A 15,000-nucleotide genomic window follows, 5' to 3' on the forward strand; every position below is an offset into this window, starting at 1 on the left:
AACAGCACATTCTCTACAGTTTGGTCCTAACAAAGTCATAACAGCACATTTTCTACAGTTTGGCCCTAACAAAGTCATAACAGCACATTCTCTATAGTTTGGCCTTAACAAAGTCATAACAGCACATTTTCTACAGTTTGGCCCTAACAAAGTCATAACAGCACATTCTCTACAGTTTGGCCCTAACAAAGTCATAACAGCACATTCTCTACAGTTTGGCCCTAACAAAGTCATAACAGCACATCATCTACAGTTTGGCCCTAACAAAGTCATAACAGCACATTCTCTATAGTTTGGTCCTAACAAAGTCATAACAGCACATTTTCTACAGTTTGGCCTTAACAAAGTCATAACAGCACATTCTCTACAGTTTGGTCCTAACAAAGTCATAACAGCACATTTTCTACAGTTTGGCCCTAACAAAGTCATAACAGCACATTCTCTACAGTTTGGTCCTAACAAAGTCATAACAGCACATTTTCTACAGTTTGGCCCTAACAAAGTCATAACAGCACATTCTCTATAGTTTGGCCTTAACAAAGTCATAACAGCACATTTTCTACAGTTTGGCCCTAACAAAGTCATAACAGCACATTCTCTACAGTTTGGCCCTAACAAAGTCATAACAGCACATTCTCTACAGTTTGGTCCTAACAAAGTCATAACAGCACATTTTCTACAGTTTGGCCCTAACAAAGTCATAACAGCACATTCTCTACAGTTTGGCCCTAACAAAGTCATAACAGCACATTCTCTACAGTTTGGTCCTAACAAAGTCATAACAGCACATTCTCTACAGTTTGGCCTAGGGTTGCACGGTATACCGGTATTAGTATGGTACCGCGGTTCCCTGCCGTTAAAAAGGATACTATACCACGTTAATTTAGTACCGATACTTAAAAAAATGTCATGGGTTGCGTCAGTGTGCGACCGTGGTGTTTGTTAGCGGAGGAGAGAGACACAGCGGCATTACAGTTGAGAGCCTGTCTCCCACCTCACGTGAAGGCAACACAGCCTTGCCTTGAACCAATGGTGACTCGTGAAAAGTGAAAAAAAGCTCGTCTCTGACTCTGTCTGCTTCATGTGGGGGCGTGTCGACTTTCCCCTCTTCCCTCTCTGCTCGCTCTCTGGCCACAGTCGTTCAGTCCTCACTACAGCACCCCGACACACAGGACAGACGCAGCGAAAATGGCAGCGGCTTCTTCTAGTCTTGCAAGCCGACCAACGCTTGTAGAAAAAGCAGATGCACGAAGCGAAATATGGAAATATTTTGCTTACGTTGCCGACAGCGAAGGCAAGCCCGTGGACACATCCAAACCAGTGTGTAAAAGGTGCTTCAACGTGACGCAAGCGAAAGGATCAAACACATCGAACCTGGCTAAACATCTTGCCGACAGGCACCCCGACCTGTTCAAAGAGTTTAAAGACCGACAGGTTAGCGAACGTGAACGATAAACATACATGCCCTCAAATAAGTCCAACGAGTATTGTGTGACAAGCGAACTTGTTTCACTGAAAAAGTTCGCTTGTCACAATAGCCTACTCGTTTACAGTAAAACACGAGGCAATGTGCTGGAGCACAGATCTCTGCCAAGGAGAAAGTCATGACATGTAACGTTTAGGGGAGGGGACATCAGATGACTGCATACCATGTACAATATTTAATAACACTATGGCTCTCAATGCCAGTGTTATTAAAGCTTTTACATGGTAAGCAGTCATCTGATGTCACCTATCCTAATATTTACAATAATCCCAATTATTAATGATATACGAATTAATTGTAAAAAACACCTAGCCTACATGTATTGGGGGGGGGGGGTACACCACATAATAAGCCTACATTTCAATAGCCTACATTTATGTGTGAAAATAATATATATTACTAAATTAACCATAAATCTGGCACTTAATGTTAATGAAGCTTAAACCCAGGATTATTATATACTCTATTTATTCCACTACTTTTCCTGATGTTTTAGTTTTTTGCCGTGGTATCGTTTCAGTATCGGTATCGAGATATTTAGGCAGGTATCGGTATCGAACTCATAATTTTGGTATCGTGACATCCCTAGTTTGGCCCTAACAAAGTCATAACAGCACCTTCTCTACAGTTTGGTCCTAACAAAGTCATAACAGCACATCTTCTACAGTTTGGCCCTAACAAAGTCATAACAGCACATTCTCTACAGTTTGGCCCTAACAAAGTCATAACAGCACATTCTCTACAGTTTGGTCCTAACAAAGTCATAACAGCACATCTTCTACAGTTTGGTCCTAACAAAGTCATAACAGCACATCTTCTACAGCTTGGCCCTAACAAAGTCATAACAGCACATTCTCTACAGTTTGGCCCTAACAAAGTCATAACAGCACATTTTCTACAGTTTGGCCCTAACAAAGTCATAACAGCACATTTTCTACAGTTTGGTCCTAACAAAGTCATAACAGCACATTCTCTACAGTTTGGCCCTAACAAAGTCATAACTAGGGATGGGTACCGTTCACATTTGAACCGATACCGGTACGATACCGGTACCTGGAATTCGGTACGGTACCCAAAACGGTACCATTTTCGGTACTTTACACACTCTAATAACAAAAAAAATTACAGTTGTAAAAAAATAATAATCCAAACTTCTCAGAGAGAGCGGTCAGTATTCACTAAAGCCTTCATATCTCAGGCTCTGTAGCACATAGAAACATAAAATAAAAAGCATTTGAGAGCTTAATCCTTTGGCTTTTCCTATTATATTTGCCCTAATGTTCATTAAAAAAAAATTTTATCTTTAACCCCAAAAATTTAATATTTAAATATTCTAATGCATTTTAAGAAATGTTAATAAAGATTATGGCAAATGTAACCCTTCCAAATAAAAAGCCACAGGTTTAAGCTCTCAAATGCTTTTTATTTCATGTTGATAGCTACTATACAGGCTGAGGAAATACATTCTGTTGAACCCTTGACAATTACTGCAGCAAGAGTAACGTTAGCGTTTAACGTTTAACGTAGTAACGTTTGCAGTCGTTGTGAAGACAGTGAAAAGCCCCGTTATCTAACACAACGGCAGTGAAACAACTTATCCAGCTAACGCTAGCTAATTAAATAACGTTACTTGATGTTGTAGAAGTCGATGCCTCTCTCAACGTTACAGCTGAGGAGGTGAATGCTAACGTTAGCTCCGGTGCGGTATCTGCTTCATTCACCCTCAACCTATCTAAGACGTTACAGTCTTCAGCATTTAGCTAAATATATCTTGTGTTTGACCATGCTTCCTCAAGTTTGAGGTGTTTCCCTGGCCAGCTTTGCAATTCACATCACACATGTTGCAACCAGTGTTGTCTGAGTCTATCTTGGTAAAGTGTAGCCACAGCTTTCGGCTGGCCCTGTTTTGCTTTCAGGATCTTCAGGTAGAGTGACGTACTGACGTAACGCGCTCTCGCGTGTTGCCTTAAGGTTCCGTCGGAATTTCTATTTTACCCACTCTCTTTCTATTACTCAGATGCGTTCAAGTACCGAAATTAGGTACCGTTCGTTTTTATGTGAACTGGTACGGGGCAGTACCGACGTAATTCGGTCGGTGCCTGTAAAAGTACCGAGTTCGGTACCCATCCCTAGTCATAACAGCACATTCTCTATAGTTTGGCCCTAACAAAGTCATAACAGCACATTTTCTACAGTTTGGCCTTAACAAAGTCAGAACAGCACATTTTCTACAGTTTGGCCCTAACAAAGTCATAACAGCACATCTTCTACAGTTTGGCCCTAACAAAGTCATAACAGCACATCTTCTACAGTTTGGTCCTAACAAAGTCAGAACAGCACATTTTCTACAGTTTGGCCCTAACAAAGTCAGAACAGCACATTTTCTACAGTTTGGCCCTAACAAAGTCATAACAGCACATCTTCTACAGTTTGGTCCTAACAAAGTCATAACAGCACATTTTCTACAGTTTGGTCCTAACAAAGTCATAACAGCTCATTTTCTACAGTTTGGTCCTAACAAAGTCATAACAGCACATCTTCTACAGTTTGGCCCTAACAAAGTCATAACAGCACATTCTCTACAGTTTGGTCCTAACAAAGTCATAACAGCACATTCTCTACAGTTTGGCCCTAACAAAGTCATAACAGCACATTCTCTACAGTTTGGTCCTAACAAAGTCATAACAGCTCATTTTCTACAGTTTGGTCCTAACAAAGTCATAACAGCTCATTTTCTACAGTTTGGTCCTAACAAAGTCATAACAGCTCATTTTCTACAGTTTGGTCCTAACAAAGTCATAACAGCTCATTTTCTACAGTTTGGTCCTAACAAAGTCATAACAGCTCATTTTCTACAGTTTGGTCCTAACAAAGTCATAACAGCTCATTTTCTACAGTTTGGTCCTAACAAAGTCATAACAGCACATTTTCTACAGTTTGGTCCTAACAAAGTCATAACAGCTCATTTTCTACAGTTTGGTCCTAACAAAGTCATAACAGCACATCTTCTACAGTTTGGCCCTAACAAAGTCATAACAGCACATTCTCTACAGTTTGGTCCTAACAAAGTCATAACAGCACATTCTCTACAGTTTGGCCCTAACAAAGTCATAACAGCACATTCTCTACAGTTTGGTCCTAACAAAGTCATAACAGCACATTCTCTATAGTTTGGCCCTAACAAAGTCATAACAGCACATTTTCTACAGTTTGGCCCTAACAAAGTCATAACAGCACATTCTCTATAGTTTGGCCTTAACAAAGTCATAACAGCACATTTTCTACAGTTTGGTCCTAACAAAGTCATAACAGCACATTCTCTACAGTTTGGCCCTAACAAAGTCATAACAGCACATTCTCTATAGTTTGGCCCTAACAAAGTCATAACAGCACATTTTCTACAGTTTGGTCCTAACAAAGTCATAACAGCACATTCTCTATAGTTTGGCCTTAACAAAGTCATAACAGCACATTTTCTACAGTTTGGTCCTAACAAAGTCATAACAGCACATTCTCTACAGTTTGGTCCTAACAAAGTCATAACAGCTCATTCTCTACAGTTTGGTCCTAACAAAGTCATAACAGCACATCTTCTACAGTTTGGCCCTAACAAAGTCATAACAGCACATTCTCTACAGTTTGGTCCTAACAAAGTCATAACAGCACATTCTCTACAGTTTGGTCCTAACAAAGTCATAACAGCACATCTTCTACAGTTTGGTCCTAACAAAGTCATAACAGCACATCTTCTACAGTTTGGTCCTAACAAAGTCATAACAGCACATCTTCTACAGTTTGGCCCTAACAAAGTCATAACAGCACATTCTCTACAGTTTGGTCCTAACAAAGTCATAACAGCACATTTTCTACAGTTTGGCCCTAACAAAGTCATAACAGCACATTCTCTATAGTTTGGCCCTAACAAAGTCATAACAGCACATTCTCTACAGTTTGGTCCTAACAAAGTCATAACAGCACATTCTCTACAGTTTGGTCCTAACAAAGTCATAACAGCTCATTTTCTACAGTTTGGCCCTAACAAAGTCATAACAGCACATTTTCTACAGTTTGGTCCTAACAAAGTCATAACAGCACATTCTCTACAGTTTGGCCCTAACAAAGTCATAACAGCACATTCTCTACAGTTTGGCCCTAACAAAGTCATAACAGCACATTCTCTATAGTTTGGTCCTAACAAAGTCATAACAGCACATCTTCTACAGTTTGGCCCTAACAAAGTCATAACAGCACATTCTCTATAGTTTGGCCCTAACAAAGTCATAACAGCACATTTTCTACAGTTTGGCCCTAACAAAGTCATAACAGCACATTCTCTACAGTTTGGCCCTAACAAAGTCATAACAGCTCATTTTCTACAGTTTGGCCCTAACAAAGTCATAACAGCACATCTTCTACAGTTTGGCCCTAACAAAGTCATAACAGCACATTCTCTACAGTTTGGCCCTAACAAAGTCATAACAGCACATTCTCTACAGTTTGGTCCTAACAAAGTCATAACAGCACATTTTCTACAGTTTGGTCCTAACAAAGTCATAACAGCACATTCTCTATAGTTTGGCCCTAACAAAGTCATAACAGCACATTTTCTACAGTTTGGCCTTAACAAAGTCATAACAGCACATTCTCTATAGTTTGGCCCTAACAAAGTCATAACAGCACATTCTCTACAGTTTGGTCCTAACAAAGTCATAACAGCACATTCTCTATAGTTTGGCCCTAACAAAGTCATAACAGCACATTCTCTACAGTTTGGCCCTAACAAAGTCATAACAGCACATTCTCTATAGTTTGGCCCTAACAAAGTCATAACAGCACATTTTCTACAGTTTGGCCTTAACAAAGTCATAACAGCACATTCTCTATAGTTTGGCCCTAACAAAGTCATAACAGCACATTTTCTACAGTTTGGCCCTAACAAAGTCATAACAGCACATTCTCTACAGTTTGGCCCTAACAAAGTCATAACAGCACATTCTCTACAGTTTGGCCCTAACAAAGTCATAACAGCACATTTTCTACAGTTTGGCCCTAACAAAGTCATAACAGCACATTCTCTACAGTTTGGCCCTAACAAAGTCATAACAGCACATTCTCTATAGTTTGGCCCTAACAAAGTCATAACAGCACATTTTCTACAGTTTGGCCCTAACAAAGTCATAACAGCACATCTTCTACAGTTTGGCCCTAACAAAGTCATAACAGCACATCTTCTACAGTTTGGCCCTAACAAAGTCATAACAGCACATCTTCTACAGTTTGGTCCTAACAAAGTCATAACAGCACATTTTCTACAGTTTGGCCCTAACAAAGTCAGAACAGCACATTTTCTACAGTTTGGCCCTAACAAAGTCATAACAGCACATCTTCTACAGTTTGGTCCTAACAAAGTCATAACAGCACATTTTCTACAGTTTGGCCCTAACAAAGTCATAACAGCACATTTTCTACAGTTTGGCCCTATTATTCATGCATATATTATTCCAATATTCTTCCTTTCATCCTCATGTGAACCCTAAGCTAACTGGAGAGCTCATGCTGAACCCTAAGCTTAAACAGAGATGCAGGGGAAATCTGATCACCGTTTCTTAGAGAAGAAGTGATTTTTGACTTTGCCGCTGAGCCAGAAATTGGAAAGTTTCCCCCGTGGAGGAGCACATCTTCTGCAGCGCTCATACTGCCTGATTGAGTTAGACTAAAAACATTCCCCTGAAAAGATCAGGCACAGGCTAGACTGGAGAAGCCATTCCACTAGATATCAGTCTTACAGTGTGTGTGTGTGTGTGTGTGTGTGTGTGTGTGTGTGTGTGTGTGTGTGTGTGTGCGCTAACGTGCGCTAAGCTAATAGAGCAGGTCGAGGAAGGCGCTTGTTCGTCAGTGACATCAACCAGCTGTCCATGATTCATACGTCCAGCCGTGTGTGTGTGTGTGGGTGTAGCGGCCAATCAATCTAAGCTGTCAGGCCACTGCCTCTCTACTTAGCCATGCTGACCTGTCTGTCTCCATCTCTTTCACACACACACACACACGGTAACATGGATGATCACACCGCAGAGAACAACTTATCAAATGCATCCCCTTGCTCAGCAAACACACACACACACACACACGCGCGCGCGCGCGCACGCACACACACACGCACACAGCTCTACGTGCTGGCCATGCAGTGGTGATCAATACACTTCAAGCTGCTCTGCTTATTCACCAGTTATCTCCCTCTGCTGATATTTAATATGGGGAACACACACACACACACACACACACACACACACACACACACGCGCGCACACACACACACACACACACACACACACACACACACACACACACACAGAGTGCTGATTGATTCATTTAAATGCAGCATTTACAGAGGGCAGCCCTCCCAAAGGAGAGAGAGAGGAGAGGGAGAGAGAGAGAGAGGAGAGAGAGAGAGAGGAGAGGGAGAGAGAGAGAGAGGAAAGGGAGAGAGAGATAGTGTGAGAGAGAAAATGTGTGTATTCTAGAAGAGTGGTTCTCAAACTTTTTCATGACAAAGACCCCTAAACTGACACGAATTAGACCCACGGACACCTATTTGATAAGATTTTGTACCAGAGTCCTCCACCTGATATGATTTTTGCTTTTAGATGTTTAATACAGAAAGTGTATGAAACCCATGACCAAAATAGTCATGCATTCTGTCACTGTGTTACTTACATACATGTATAGATGGAATTCTATAGGAAAATAATGTATTCCCCTTTTTGCTGGGGACCCCCTGGAACCCCCTCACAAGGACCCCTGGGGGTCCCCAGACCCCACTTTGAGAACCACTGTTCTAGAAAACTCTAGAGAAAACTGCTTTGGGCTCCTATCATTTTCACATCAATGATTTAACACATTCACTGCCAGCCATTTTTTTTTTACTGTAGGTAGCTTCTGCCAGAGGGTTTTTTTGAGGATTCTGGCTCATCTTTCAAGACCCGAGGATTCTTTTCTGCTAAGATTTTGTGAACACAAAATATCTCAAAAGAACTAATAGAATGTGTGCTTTCTCTGTCTAAAAGAGTTAGTTTGTAGAGTTAGTAGTTATGTAGGCATTAGCACTTGAATACAGCATGGTTTCAGCGTCTGAAAAGTTAAGCTGAGATAAATAGCTTTTTGTGAAATTCGATAGAACAGTCACTTTAACCATTCATTTTTGGCATCAGTAAGACGTCAGACATCTAAACAATAGTTTTGAACAGTAATTTCCTCCATAACAGCAGGAAACCCCCCTCTACTTCAAACTCCTCCCTCCGTGTGTGTTCTTCTTGGCTGCAGCGGGCGTGTCACAAGCTCGTTTCTGCTGCTGCTGCTGCTGCTGCTCCTGTCTGCTGGCGGCCACTGGGCGAGGATGGGCTCGCTCGTTTCTTGGGGTTTCGGTTGAGAAACCCCAAGAAACGGGGTTTCTTTTGCGATTCTGGTCTTATTTATGCTGCGTGTTTCAAAGTGTGTTGCACCCATAATCTATTATGCAAATTTGCAATCCCCACCGCCAGCAATCAGCGTGAAAGCGAAAGCGTTTTCGCCAATCCATTTTACAGTATGAGAATGGTTTCATCGCGCGTTCCCCTGCAGTTTTGGCTCGGCTTTTTCTAGTCTGGAGAGCACTGTCGCCACTTAGTGGGTCGGTGGAATGGGTTGTACACGTTCGGTGGCTTCAATATTTATATAAGAGATGTAAAAGGGTTAGATCAACGTTTTTTTTTTGACGTATCAACACGTCATTGGCAGTCAACCGTTGGATTTTTTTGGACGTATCAACACGTCATTGGCAGTGAACGTGTTAACATACCTGGCTGGCGGAAGGATTTAGAGATGGAAGGTAGGGACTGGGGAGGGTAAAAAAATAGTTTATACCTGTTTCCAAACAGGTATAACCAAGCAAAAGGTAGGCCTACCAGGTATGCTAACAAGGCTAAAGGTACCTCCGTTTGGACAAGGGAAATCACTTAGAGAAAAATAGGCTGCGACGGAAGGCAATGGGCAGACAGCAGAATCCTGACCCCCACTCAGTGAGACAAGCTGTGTGTGTGTGTGTGTGTGAAGTAATCGCATGGGGCTAAAGGACAGGGGAATATGCCAGACATGCAGAAGCAAGCAATCAACCAAATCCCTCTCTCTCTCTTTGCTCACCTGCCCACCTCTCTCTCTCTCTCTCTCTCTCTCGCAATGAGCTGACCTCTATTACCCATGCAGGGGACGAGGTGTGAGTGAGTGTGTGCGAGCGTGTGTGTGTGTGTGTGTGTGTGTGTGTGTGTGAGCGAGCGTGTGTGTGCGTGTGTGTGATTGTTTTCTTGTGGCAGAATATGGATGAGGGGATGGAAATGAGGGAATTAGGGAGCACTGGCCTTTCACACACACAGGGTGTTCTAATGGATAGGCCAGTATGTCTGTGTGTGTGTGTGTGTGTGTGTGTGTGTGTGTGTGTGTGTGTGTGTGTGTGTGTGTGTGTGTGTGTGTGTGTGCGCGTGTACAACAACTAGGCTCTGAGGGTTCTTTACACTGTCCACTCCAGCCATTCAAATGCATAAGGCCACATGCTACTTCAAATTTTTCCTCAAATATTGCACTTTTTTGTGGTGTAATTCTGATGCATTTCTGCACAGTATCTGCTCTATTTGTTCATGCAAATGAAAGAGCCTGTGAGACATGGTTTGAGAGCCTAACTAACCTCGCTGTGAGAGCATGCAATCCTCCCTCAGCTGGCAGAAGCACAGGGACGTCCTACAGTACAGCTTTCTGCCTTTATTTGCAGGTTCAAGTCAGCTGAAGCCCTCAAACTCTGACAGGGTCGCAACAATTCTGTCATAATCTATTATTACCTGTGTCAAAATGATAGACAGCCTTCACATTTTTATGTCACTGTTTAAACAAAGATCGGTAAAAGTCAAAGAATATTCGGTTAACGTGACCACTACATGACTTTTACATCAATCATAGACACAACTTTACATCACAACTGATTTTCGGAGTGCTAGTCTGGACCATCTCAATTACAAACATCTAATTTGTCAACATGAATCTGTGTGCAGTGCTGATGTCCTCCTGTAGGGTGAGCTGATCAATGGCACACATCTGAATGGAGCAGACAGAGTTGGGCTGGGAAGGGGGGGGGGATGCACCCTCAATGTTTATTTTGGTTCCGCGTTGTAGAAGTGTGAGGGTCCTTTCTCTGTGAGATTTGGGATGTTTAACTCGAGTAGTGTGGGATCCCCGAATCCAACTGGTCATCAGGTGTGAGTTCCCCCGAATCCAAATCATGTGATTGGTGAATGCCAGTTGGTAAAGGTCAAATGTGTGTGATGCCCCGCCCCTATCTATTGACAGCCTGTTCAGCCGTCTATATTGTGTCCCCATTGTAAACCGATTGCTGTCTGCTGCAGCACTTAACACCCACTGTGTGCTGTCTGCTGCAGCACTTAACACCCACTGTGTGCTGTCTGCTGCAGCAGCTTAACACCCACTGTGTGCTGTCTGCTGCAGCAGCTTAACACCCGCTGTGTGCTGTCTGCTGCACTTAACACCCACTGTGTGCTGTCTGCTGCACTTAACACCCAGTCTGCTGCACTTAACACCCACTGTGTGCTGTCTGCTGCAGCAGCTTAACACCCACTGTCGGTACGTGCACATCATGAAGCGCTCGGCGGCTTGCCTGCTGAAAAAGCCGCTTTGACGCTGCATCTTGATAGGCTGTCTTGCTCTATTTCCGTGTCTGATTGGTCCATTTGCCTCGCGCCCCCTGCCGCTGGAACCGCCCACAGCGTTTCCCTGTCGCAGACTAGAGGCGGCTTGTCTCCGAGCGGCTTCACGCTCGCGGGGCGGGACTAGGGCGGGACCTTTCGTTGAAGCTACCCAATGACAGCTCTTCCTACACATTTCCTCCCCCCACCCTCCTGTGTACAACGTTTCTACAGGCTACAGCTCCAAGCTGGAAGCTGGTTTGCACGCCCACAAAACGCTGCGACACAGCGGAAAAGCGAATTTGCCATTGTAGATGTGCACGTACCGTGAGTGCTGTCTGCTGCAGCAGCTTAACACCCACTGTGTGCTGTCTGCTGCAGCAGCTTAACACTGTGTGCTGTCTGCTGCAGCAGCTTAACACCCACTGTGTGCTGTCTGCTGCAGCAGCTTAACACTGTGTGCTGTCTGCTGCAGCAGCTTAACACCCACTGTGTGCTGTCTGCTGCAGCAGCTTAACACTGTGTGCTGTCTGCTGCAGCAGCTTAACACCCACTGTGTGCTGTCTGCTGCAGCAGCTTAACACCCACTGTGTGCTGTCTGCTGCAGCAGCTTAACACCCGCTGTGTGCTGTCTGCTGCAGTAGCTTAACACCCACTGTGTGCTGTCTGCTGCAGTAGCTTAACACCCACTGTGTGCTGTCTGCTGCAGCAGCTTAACACCCGCTGTGTGCTGTCTGCTGCAGTAGCTTAACACCCACTGTGTGCTGTCTGCTGCAGCAGCTTAACACCCGCTGTGTGCTGTCTGCTGCAGCAGCTTAACACCCGCTGTGTGCTGTCTGCTGCAGCAGCTTAACACCCACTGTGTGCTGTCTGCTGCAGCAGCTTAACACCCGCTGTGTGCTGTCTGCTGCAGTAGCTTAACACCCGCTGTGTGCTGTCTGCTGCAGTAGCTTAACACCCACTGTGTGCTGTCTGCTGCAGCAGCTTAACACCCACTGTGTGCTGTCTGCTGCAGCAGCTTAACACCCACTGTGTGCTGTCTGCTGCAGCAGCTTAACACTGTGTGCTGTCTGCTGCAGCAGCTTAACACCCGGTGTGTGCTGTCTGCTGCAGCAGCTTAACACCTGGTGTGTGCTGTCTGCTGCAGCAGCTTAACACCCACTGTGTGCTGTCTGCTGCAGCAGCTTAACACCCACTGTGTGCTGTCTGCTGCAGCAGCTTAACACCCACTGTGTGCTGTCTGCTGCAGCAGCTTAACACCCACTGTGTGCTGTCTGCTGCAGCAGCTTAACACCCACTGTGTGCTGTCTGCTGCAGCAGCTTAAAGTCCCTGGAAACCAGAAATATTTCTTTATTATTTAGCATTTTGAGTTAATCACATCACAGGACCCTATGTTAATAAGCCACCAGCCAAATTTGAACGATGATGAACGTCGCAAAGTATATAAATTTAGGTTTGACAGCCATGGCAAAACTCATGAGATTTCATTATTTTTTAGAGTGTACTTTCTCCCGCGGAATGTGTGGGCGTGTCCCATCTACAGCAGGGAAATTTCTGTCTCTCGGAGAGCGCGAGAGAGAGGGGGGAGGGAAACGGAGAAAGAGAGATGAGTGCACACACCGTGTGTGTGTGTGTGTGTGTGTGTGTGTGTGAGTGTGTGTGTTCGCGCGTTGCTCCGCGGCTCTGTCTCTCTCTCTCTCTCTCTCTCTCTCTCTCTCTGAGAGAGAGAGAGAGAGAGAGAGAGAGAGAGAATGGCCTGAAACCCGACACCTTGCTAATCTCACAAGCATAGCGCTTGGCAGACTGCATACAGAGGAGACGGACAGCGAGGGAGCGCTGTCACTGGGGGCAAAGAACGGACTTGCCATAGGTGGGTGCGGATTGCGCGCGTGTACAAAGGTTATATAGAGCTTATGACGTCATAAGCTCCTGCGTTTTAGCACCTCGCGCACTGCTGTCTTCAATGAGGAAGTACTTTTTAGAATCTTGTAGAAAAGTGGCGATTTTAAGGCTTTGGGTTGAAAGTAATGTATAATAATTTCGGAGGCACAAAATTACTAACATAAGACCCTAAATAACATAGTTAGAACGTTTTTGTGGATTTTGGTTTCCAGGGACTTTAACACCCACTGTGTGCTGTCTGCTGCAGCAGCTTAACACCCACTGTGTGCTGTCTGCTGCAGCAGCTTAACACTGTGTGCTGTCTGCTGCAGCAGCTTAACACCCACTGTGTGCTGTCTGCTGCAGCAGCTTAACACTGTGTGCTGTCTGCTGCAGCAGCTTAACACTGTGTGCTGTCTGCTGCAGCAGCTTAACAGTAACACTGTGTGCTGTCTGCTGCAGTAGCTTAACACTGTGTGCTGTCTGCTGCAGCAGCTTAACACACTGTGTGCTGTCTGCTGCAGCAGCTTAACACACTGTGTGCTGTCTGCTGCAGCAGCTTAACACTGTGTGCTGTCTGCTGCAGCAGCTTAACACTGTGTGCTGTCTGCTGCAGTAGCAAACTACTTCAGTTTCTGCACACATCGTGTCTGTTTCAGTGAATAAACTGCGTTGTCGGCGTGTGCGTGTACACCGGTGTGTGAACACACATTTGCATGTGTCTACACGCTGCTGCATTGACGTATGTGTGTGTGTGTGTGCCCGCTATCTGTGTGTGTGTGTGTGTGTGTGCCCGCTATCTGTGTGTGTGTGTGTGTGTGTGTGTGTGTGTCCCTATTAGCGATTCCAAGCCAGCTCTGTGCTCAGACAGAACAGGACTGCAGAGAAAATCAATAGCTGAAGAGACCCTCCCTGTCGTCCCTCACACACACTCTCACACCACGCACTCTGACACACACACTCTCTCTCTCTCCCGCTCTCTCTCTCTCTCTCTCTCTCTCTCTCTCTCTCTCACACACACACACACACACACACACACAAAGAAGATCCACACAAAATGCATCATTGATGACCGCTCCAGAACGCGACTCTCCCACAAGTAAGAAAACTCATCATAAAGTCATAGAATCATGCCGGGTGTGTGTGTGGGTGTGGGTGTGTGTGTGTGTGTGTGTGTGCACGCGTGTGATATATCTGATACTGCGATTGGGCAATGTGAAAGAGTAATTTTCCATCTCGTTTTTTCCACTACATCTATAGCGAAGGTGTGTGTGTGTGTGTGTGTGTGTGTGTGTTTGTGTGTTTAACCTACTTTTCGATCTCGCTGTTTTTACAGGTGCGCGGGGCGCAGGAGGAAGAGGAGCAGGAGGAGGACGAGGGAGTGTTGGGGTCGGTCTTGCTGCACTCGCCGTTGCTCGTTGAAGGCATCTCTGCAGACACACACACACACACACACAGAGGCCATGTGAGAACACTGGAGGGGGTGTGTCTTCCAATTGCACACTTTGCAAAAAAATGTGTATTACTTTGTTTCTATGCGAGTTGTTTTGGCTCAATTGTGTTTGGTTTGGCCGTACTCACCGTCGTTGACCCATTTGGAGAACTCTGGTGTTATTCTGTTAGAAGGCATCCCACCGCTGCAACACAAAGACAATGGTATGAAGTGGAGCTTACACCCAACAGTTATAATAATATAATAACAAATATTTAAAAAGTATATTATAAGAAAAGAGTGGTAGAAAGCTAGTAGGCTAAAACAGCTTAGTGGATTGGTTTGGTACAGACTAGAGTCACTAAAACACCTTGGTTGTTTGCGTTCGTACTTGAGCACGGCTCCCCGTAGCGCCTCCCTCTCGCGGGCCTCGCCCTGGTCCTCTCCGGCCCCGGAGCAGGGGATGATGTCGGCCTCT

General features: G+C 44.6%; 1 protein-coding gene across 3 annotated transcripts in view; it reads right to left on the bottom strand.

The window, feature by feature from the left end:
* rnf220a (ring finger protein 220a) overlaps positions 1–15,000 on the bottom strand; it is a gene marked incomplete at its 5' end in the record, with an annotated part of 221,316 nt that overhangs the window by 24,160 nt on the left and 182,156 nt on the right. For all 3 annotated transcript variants that reach the window (XM_083658794.1, XM_083658793.1, XM_083658792.1), the window contains 3 exons: positions 14,403–14,520; positions 14,672–14,727; positions 14,914–15,000. The exon at positions 14,914–15,000 is cut by the window's right edge and continues 106 nt beyond it. In XM_083658794.1, the coding sequence (XP_083514920.1) occupies positions 14,403–14,520; positions 14,672–14,727; positions 14,914–15,000 (261 nt within the window). The remainder of the gene's footprint in view (positions 1–14,402; positions 14,521–14,671; positions 14,728–14,913) is intronic.

The sequence above is a fragment of the Poromitra crassiceps genome (assembly GCF_964638095.1).
Source record: "Poromitra crassiceps genome assembly, chromosome: 23".
In the NCBI taxonomy this organism is placed as follows: Eukaryota; Metazoa; Chordata; class Actinopteri; order Beryciformes; family Melamphaidae; genus Poromitra; species Poromitra crassiceps.